Raw genomic sequence first — 9,025 nt, 5'->3', positions numbered from 1 at the left:
AGAAAGCACACACTGTGTGGCACACAAGCCCTACTCAGTGCAGCTACTGCTGATCTCTGCTCACTTGTTACTGTGAAGGCACCTCTGTTGTCTGCTTTCTGGGGCACCACTGAACCAGGATTCTGACGATATCAAGGATCCTGGAGAGCAGAGTCTATGAGTGGGATGTTCTTGCCTGAGAGCTGGTTCCAGATGCAGGACAGATAAGTCTGTGATGGGGCCATCACCTCTCTCCCAGCCTCAGCCAAGCTGACCACCCCTTGAAGGACAGGGCTGGAGGACACAATAGTCTTAGCTCTCAGCATTATCACCAGGTTCCCTGGCAGGCACCAAAGGCAGAGGGCACAGGGTCAGCACAGGAAGTCTGCTTTCCCTCCAGATGTGTTCATTGCTGGAGCAACCAGCCCCACAGGAGCTAATGACTAAGCCCTGCAGAGCATCCTCCAGACTGAATAACATGGAAATGAAAGTGTGCAGAACCTCCTGCAGCAAAACATGCCTGGTGGATAAAAGCCCAGAGCCCAGAGCACCTCACACACACACACACTCGCTCAACACTAACACAGTCAGTCACTCAACACACACTCACCCACCTGCCATGGCTGCCTCCACCATGTCTGTCTGCTCTGATGCTCGCACCAACTCCTCCTGGCAGGTGGATGACTGTCCAGAGAGCTGCTGTGAGCCCTGTTGCTGCCAGCCAAGCTGCTGTGTGCCCAGTTGCTGTGCCCCAGCCCCCTGCCTGACTCTCATCTGCACCCCAGTGAGCTGTGTGTCCAGCTCCTGCTGCCAATCTTCCTGCTGCACACCTTCATGCTGCCAGCAGTCTAGCTGCCAGCCAGCTTGCTGTACCTGTTCCCCTTGCCAAAGGCCTTGCTGTGTGACCCTTTGCTGCAAGCCCGTCTGCTGCACACCCATCTGCTCTGGACCATGCTGCCAGCAGTCTAGCTGCCAGTCCTCATGCTGTCCATCCCCCTGCTGTGTGCCTGTCTGCTGCAAGCCTGTCTGTTGCACACCCATCTGCTCTGGATCCTGCTGCCAGCAGTCTAGCTGCCAGTCCTCATGCTGTCCATCCCCCTGCTGTGTGCCTCTCTGCTGCAAGCCTGTCTGCTGCACACCCATCTGCTCTGGCTCCTCCTCCTCCTGCTGCCAGCCCTCCTGCTGTGCTCCTGTGTGCTGCAAGCCCTGCTCCAGCCTGTCCCTGCTGTGTCACCCTGTGTGCAGACCTGCCTGTTGTGTGCCCACCACCTCCTGCTGTGCCTCCTCCTGCCAGCCCAGCTGCTGCAGCCCAACCTCCAGTGTGTCCCTGCTGTGCCGCCCTGCCTGCTCCAGACAGGCCTGCTGTGGACAGAAGTCCAGCTGCTGATCTCATGTCCTCCTCTGAGGTATTATCCGATGCAGGCTGCTCTCCCCCTCACCCTGCCCCTGCTCACTCTAGCCCTTCCCATTCTCTAGCCTTGACCACAGAAGACTAGCCATGGCCACCCAGCTGATGGTTGGCCTCTGAGACCTTCCCTGAGGCTGCCTGAATGGAGTTCCACTGACTTCTTAGGCCTCAAGTCATAAGATTATTCCCAACTCCAGCAGCCCTAGCCTTACCCGGACCTTACCTGGCCTGCTACTGTGCATATTCTGATAACCCTGCCTTTAGGGCCTGAAGAGATGGCTCGGTGGTTAAGAGCACATACACTTGCAAAGGACCTGAGTCCCGTTCCCAGTTCACAGAGGATGCCTGCTGTGAAATGTAATTCCATTCCCAAGGACTTTGCTGCCCTCTGCAAACACCTGAACTCATTTTGTGCATGCATGTACAAATACAAGTGTCCATGTGTGCATGCATACATACACACCACACACACACACACACACACACACACACACACACCCCACACACCCATGCACGCACGCACGCACGCACTCTTAAAATTAAAGAAAAATAAATCTTTAAACCTGCCTCTGTTTCCTAATGACACTTGTCTTGTGTGTGTGTGTGTGTGTGTGTGTGTGTGTGTGTGTGTGTGTGTGTGTGTGTGTGAAGGGATGGGGGTGGCCATAGTGTGCCCATACATCATGCATCAAATGAAACCTAGCTCAAGAGTACAGTCTGACTCTTCTTGGAGCAGCTACTTGGTATCTGAGTTTAGGACTGTGGGGGGAAATGACAACCAGGAAGCCATGGACCCCTGAGCAGTATGTCCTTCCCAGCCCCACAGCGGCTCCTAAGGTGTGGGGTCCACCTGAACATGACTGTCCTATAGCAACCGACATCTGCAGTCTCCCCTGGGGGACCAGCCCTCTATGACAATGCTCAGTCTGTCTCCATCTCTCCTGGAAGCTCTACCCTTCCCAGGGTCCACATCTCAACCAGGGCTCCAGCTCCAGCTCCATCTCCATCTAGGGCTCGGAATTCCCAAGAATGCCAGCCTTGTACAGTCTTTTGGATGCCTCTCACCAACGCAACCCTCCTAGATTCCAGCACCCTTCCTGCAGCCCTGGTGCCCAGGAGCCTTTCCAAGAGGCTGCCCTACACACTGTGGAACTGATATCCTGCCTTGGTGCCTTGCATCCCAGACCCAACATCCCACCCTGCCAGAGCACAGGGACCGGATGCTGGGTGGAGTGGGGTGGTTAATAATGTCAACTTGGATCTGTTATCACCATGGAAACAAATTATCAACATATGTGGTTTCTTCTCCTCAGGCCAAAAATCTAGCTGCTGACCCAAGTCCTCGTCTGGGGAACTATTCCCCCACAGGCTGCTTCTCCACTGCTCTAGTCATTCCCAACCCTTGAGCCTCGACCACAGAGGACTGACTAGCTGTAGGCCTCCTTAAGGTCATATAATCGAATGCTTGGTCTCTAGAAGTTGGGACTGTTTTGGGAAGGATTAGGAGGCATGGTCTTGGAAGAGGAGGTGTGTCACTGGGGCTGGGCTTAGAGGTTTCAAATGCCCATGTCAGGCCCAATCTTGCTCTTTCTGTATGGACTGAGATGCGAGCTCTCCGCTGTGCCATGGCTGTGTACCTGTTGCTATGCCCCCCGCCATGACAGCCACGGACTCACCCTCTGAAGCTGTAAGCAAGCGCTTAATAAAATGCTTTCTTCTATACGTTGCCTTGGTCATGTGTCTCTTCACAGCAGAGAACGGTGACCAAGTCAGCATGTCTGGGGCAGAGTTTCCAGATCAGATTAACTGAGATGGGAATGCCCGCCCTAAATGGGCGGCACCATTCTATGCACTGGGGTCCAAGATTGGATTAAAAAGAAGAAGAAAGCAAGCTGAATATGGACATTCCCCGCCCCACCTCTCTCTCTCTCTCTCTCTCTCTCTCTCTCTCTCTCTCTCTCTCTCCCCCCCCCCCTTCTTGACCAGCTACGTTGCCTGTGCCCTAGACTACCTACCTGCCTTTGGGAATTGGAAGTGATATGGAACAGAGTCAACGACCCATCTCCTGCAGGAGGACCTAATTGAGGACTGCCTGAGAGACCAAGAATTGCTGGCGCAGACAATGCCAGCCAATCAGAAACTGCTGTTTAAAAAGGATGCTTTCTTGGGACCAGTGGGGGCGTGGGTGGAGGGTGTTAGAGGAGCTTGCGGCAGTGCTCAGGTGAGCTTGCTGCAGCATTTCTCACCTGCTCCCAGAGTCTGTGTCATGGACTCCACGCTACCTCACCTCCAACCTCCAAGGGCAGGTAGAGTCAGGCAGCAAGTAGTCCAGGGCACAAGGAACACAGTTGCCTCATTCTCCTGACACTGCGCTGTTCTCACTGTGATGATCTGTGTCCCTGGCAACCATAAGTCAGAATGAAACTTTTCTTCTATTATGTTGCTTCCTGTCAGGCATTTTGTTACAGCAGCAACAAGAGTGACTGACACATGAGGTAATACCAGCTGTGCCAGCAGTCCCAGGTCTTCACACACAGTGCTCCTGTGCTCTGGGGTCACCTCCCTTCCCCCACTCAGAAGACCACCCAAGATAACCACGGAGACATCCCAGCACCAGAGAGCAAATGACACAGCCTTGTCCACTTCCTTGAGAACAAATCTATGTGCCCATAGATAAGAGGTCCCAAAGGGCCAAGATGATGGTCACATGATACTGCTGTGGTTGTTGAATGGCCAACAGGTAAAGCCCAACCTGACTGGAGGTCACACCCAACATATGTCTGCCCCTCTCACATCTGCATGTTGATGCTCAAAACACAGGACCTTACCTGCTTAGTGACCATTATGCCAGAGGGATGCCCTCTAGTACCCAGAGAGTGTGTCCCCTGTCTCCTATGAGCCTCTTTCCTGGTGTGGCCACATTGGAAGACCGTTTCCAAAGCTTTTAATCACAAGGTGACCAAGGACATTGTCAGGCCAGCCCCAGGTTTCACCCTGGGAGAAATGAGAATGTTCATTGGTATAGAGCAGTCCCCACTCAGGTTCACAGTGCTAACAGATACAGGAAATTACTCAAATGTCCACAGCAGGACGGTGGATACATGTGTGTGGATTGTCCACACAGGGCACATCGCACAGCCGTAGAGGAGGTAGTCAGGAGAAGTCACCTTGGAAACATCATGCTTGATGAGATGACATAAGGTCACATGTGGAAAACACAGAACAGGAACTTCTGGGCTCCTTTCATGGCAGACAGGAAGCAGAAAGGAGGAAGGGCGGGAAGAACCTCAAAAGGCCCGCCCTCCAGTGGCCTACTTCCTCCAGTAAGGCCAATAACCTAATGTTTCATCCACCTTCCCAAACAATACCACTAACTGGAGAACAGGCGTTCAACACATAAGCTTCTGGGGACATTCTGTGCCTAAACCATGTGTCTTAGTTAGGGTTTACTGTGTGAACAGACACCATGACCAAGGCAACTCTTATAAAGGACAACACTAAATTGGGGCTGGATTACAGGTTCAAAGGTTCAGTCCATCATCATCATGGTGGGAGCATGGCAGCATCCAGGCAGGCATGGTATTAGAGTCTTACCTCTTGTTCTGAAGGCGGTTAGAAGAAATGACTCCTGTGTGGCTAGGAGGAGGGTCTCAAAAGCCCACCCTCACAGTGACACACTTCCTCTAACAAGGCCACACCCGCTCCGACAAGGTCACACCACCTAATAGTGCCACTCCCTGGGTCAAGCATATTCGAAATCACCACACCATGACTGTGGGTGTCTGAGGTAGGGCTGGAATGAGCTCAGGCACACACTGATGACTGCCAAATGTTGTGATACCCTTGGTCATACTCCTTAAGCAGTGCCTCCATGGCACACCAAGCATTTCTCAGAAAAAACTACCAAGTAGGAGCTGCAGGCCATCATTGGGCCCCTGTGGCTGACGGTCCCATCCCTTCACCTTACACAGGAGACTGTCTGAGAACACAGGACTCATGGCCATATACCCTTAATCCTGAAGGTAAACTCTGAAGTCAAACCAAATGGAGACAGGATGGGAGTCCCAGGTCAGGGCTCAGAGGATGGCTGTGGGTACCAGAGATCTTCAGATGACTGTGCCGATCCCAAAGAAGAACCATTGACCTGCCACAGGTGCCTAGGACGGATGTCACCTCTAACCCAGCAAGAGACAGACAAGCCACCTCCCACAGAGTCTCCTGTGCTGGGGTCACTTCAGCAATGTGACCAAGTTGACTGGGACCCTTGCCACAAATCTGGAAGTCAGCGAAGGACTTGGACAAAGTCAGAGCAGAGAGATGCACAAGTGGGCAGATGACGGCACACACCCCAGGGAGCTGGGACAGCACCTCAAGACACCCATGAGTGCCTGAAACACTGACCATGGCTGAGCACCAGCCTGAGGGTTCCTCCAGCCCCGAGGCACCGCCAAGGAAGCCAGTCTCCGAAGACGAACCATGTGCCAACAAGAACACTTACAACAATGTGCCGTAATAAAAATAATTTTTAAAGTCCGCTGTTGTAGTAAATATTTAATTTCAAATTGGAGGTTTCTACACTGCATTAGATCATTCAGTTCTCAGACAAAAGATAAAAATTTTATATTCGAGAAGCACTAGAGTTAAGCAGATATGTACCCGCTAAGCTATTTTCGCCTACTTCCCTATCAATAACCCTGAGATATAATTTATCATGCTCTGCCTGGGCTGCTCTTACTCCAATTGGCCAGCCCTCATGGCCATGTTTTCATGACTCACCTATCCCACGGCATCTTCTCCAATCTCCACCTTCCCTCTCCTTTCCCATGGTCCTGCCTCAGACCCCAAACCTGGGAACTGAAATGTCACCTACCTCTCCTCAGCCCAGCTATAGTTTATCAGCATTTTTTGTGCCCTGCCCCCCAGCCTTGAGAGGGCTGAATCAGACCTGTTTTGCCACAGTTGGCTAGCCCACCTAGGGTGGAGTCTTCCAACCTAGGCAAAGTCTATTGTCCAGCCGTCTGAGGCTTCCTGCAAGAAGCCACTACCTGCTGAGCAGCTGAGCTTGTCTCCCCAAGGAGAGCCTGACAAAGTAGGGGATGGATTCCCCCACCTTTAGAAATTCAGACTCAAGAATTAAAGTTGAGCCTTGATCCAAGAACCTTGTTCTTTATTTCTCTAGCCATACTTCCCATCCATCCCCAGCGTTCCTTTCAGGAACCCAGTAACCCATGGCTGCTCGTCGACACTTGTGGCTACATCTTTTTATAGTTTTAAATTAAAGAGCAAGGTCACATAGCATTATTTGGTGTACATGGGGATCTTCTCATCGCCAAGGCAACCAGATCTTGGGGGCCGGTATTATTATTATGATACATAGCAACAGACCAAACCTCAACAGCCGGCCTCATTTATTTCTGCAATTTTTCATTTTGCAGTTTTCCAGCTTCTGGAAAGTGAAGTCAGTAGATGAGGGAGGTTGTGAACTAGGAGCAGGATGCTCTCCTAGAGAATGAGGACAGGGAGGGAGAAAGGGAGAGGGAAAGTAGGGGAGAGGGAAGACACACAGAGTTCTTAGAAAGTAAAGTAGGGGCCCACAGGTGAGGGTGCTTGCCAACAGGATACAGCATGGGCATAGTGTAGTGTGGCTGAAGTGGAGATGTGCAGGGGAGTGGTTGGGGGTGAAGAAGTGCAGGGGGGCTAAGACGCAGATCAGGAAAGCTGGAAACCGGGGTAGGGAAGGCAGGAGCCAGCAGCAGGAGCCAGGGAGGATGGAGTCCCAGGAATAAACAGGAGACTCAGACTAAGATGAGAAGCAGAAAAGTTTTGTGAGACCGGAGCTGAAGAAAGAAACCATCAGGACACTGGGAATTGGAAGTGGGGTGGGGAGCGGGATTGACCACAGAAGAGGTACAAGGTTCTAGAAAGAGATGAGTTCACCAGAAGAGCCATCCACTCATAAGCCCAAGATGGTGACACACTTCTGGGATGTGGCTTTCATAGTGAGGCCAGCCTGGACTATAGGAGCTACTATGTCAAAGAAAAAAAAAGAGGAATTTTAAAAAGAAATGCAGGTATATCCCTGCTGCTCCCAGCAACCTGAGAGAACACCCAGCCATGCCACAGAAGGGAAGCCAGGCCTCTCTGCACAGCTAGCTGCAGGATACACAGATCTGTCATGGTGGCTTCAGAGACTGATCCAGACAGGAAATGGCAGATAGGTCTCATTGAGGCCACCCTGGGAGTGGTGGGTGTACCTGGTGTGTCCATAGGACTTTAATTTCGTAGAGAGTTAAGATGACTCTCTAGTGGCAGAATGTGTCTGGGAATAAATCCAAGACAATCTCACAAGGGAGGGTATGAAAGATAAAACTGAAGCTTACACCAGAAGGAGCCATGTCTAGAGCTTAGAAGGAATAGCCATGGAAGGAGAATTGGTTTTTAAGATAACCCTGGGAAGAGAGGTCATACTGAAAGAATTCATAGTCCACAAAGCAACGCATAGCCCGGACACAGGCTTTCTAGAACAAGCCCAGCATTTGGGAAGGAAACAACAGACAGAGGTTGGAAGGCAGGTGAACTGGAGAAACTCCACTTGCCTCTGCTCAGTAACATGGGCACCAGAATAAGTATTGTCACCTGTGCCTTGAGGGACACTGGTTCAAACCCAGAATTTTTGCTTGCTTGTTTGTTTTTGAGACAGGGTTATTCTCTATGTAGCCCCCTGGCTGTCCTGGAGCCTGCTCATAGACCAGGCTGGCCTCGAACTCAGAACTCCTCCTGCCTCTGCCTCCCCAGTGCTGGGATTAAAGGTGTGCACCACCACCACCACCTGGGTCCAAATCCAGGATTCTAAACCCAGCCAGACTATCCTGTCATGGCGGGGTCAGGGTGGGAGGTAGGTAGACCAGGAGCTTCTGAATTGTGACCACGGCAGGTGTGGAATCTCTGGCCTTGGAATGATGGAAAGATGACAATAGAAAAAGCTCAGAGTCTCCCTGGAAATACAGAGCATCTCACGAGGATCAGGCACCATAGAAGAAGATGCCAAACCCTACCGGAGGCTGGCTCCCTTACAAAGCACAGGTGGTTTATGGAGCACACGCAGCCTCCTGCTAGCAAGCCTCTGTGTGCATGGTGCTGTGTAAGACTTGCATCTCGCTAGCATTTGGAGAGGGACAGACGACCTGTCCTTACGCCTCTGGATGAGTTGTACTATGGAAGGCGTGTGTTTCCCATTCTTCTTGTTTTAAAATGTTTAAAACAACAATAATAATTAACGATAACAGGTCCCAGTCACTCAAACACAGGATAACAAATACCTGTTGCCATGAAGCCCTGCTCACCTCTAAAACCTCACTGGGGAAGTGGCCTCAAATGTTTTCCAGGCCTTCCGCACGGTCAGAACAAAAACAACCACAGGTTAGGCTTGCTCACAGCACTAATAAGGGGGGCTCCAGCAAACAGGAAGGAAAGCCTGAGAAGTTTCTCACCAGGACAACACAAGCTCAGGGAGGTATAAAAGCTAACAGCTAGCCCCTCACACTCACACACTCACACAGACTCACACACTCAGCTCCTCCCACGCCTGTACGCCATGGCCACCTCCACCATGTCTGTCTGCTCCAGTGACCTGAGCTA

The 9,025-nt window shown here is 51.6% G+C and overlaps 2 protein-coding genes across 5 annotated transcripts in view; one reads left to right on the top strand and one right to left on the bottom strand.

Annotated features, from left to right (window-relative positions):
* The window catches only part of Tspear (thrombospondin type laminin G domain and EAR repeats), a 199,504-nt gene that overhangs the window by 131,183 nt on the left and 59,296 nt on the right, over positions 1–9,025 (bottom strand). The gene's annotated exons all lie outside the window — the stretch shown is intronic.
* LOC110326890 (keratin-associated protein 10-3-like) overlaps positions 599–9,025 on the top strand; it is a 9,257-nt gene continuing 830 nt past the window's right edge. The window contains exons 1-2 of one of the 4 annotated variants that reach the window (XM_021205521.1): positions 599–918; positions 1,078–1,366. In XM_021205521.1, the coding sequence (XP_021061180.1) occupies positions 599–918; positions 1,078–1,366 (609 nt within the window). Of the gene's footprint in view, positions 1,367–9,025 lie in introns of those variants that run through there. The other 3 variants (XM_021205520.1, XM_029542250.1, XM_021205519.1) reach the window with 3 other exon arrangements.

This window comes from Mus pahari, chromosome 9 (assembly GCF_900095145.1).
Source record: "Mus pahari chromosome 9, PAHARI_EIJ_v1.1, whole genome shotgun sequence".
NCBI classification, from domain to species: Eukaryota; Metazoa; Chordata; class Mammalia; order Rodentia; family Muridae; genus Mus; species Mus pahari.
This window is presented reverse-complemented; position numbering and strand designations above follow the sequence as displayed.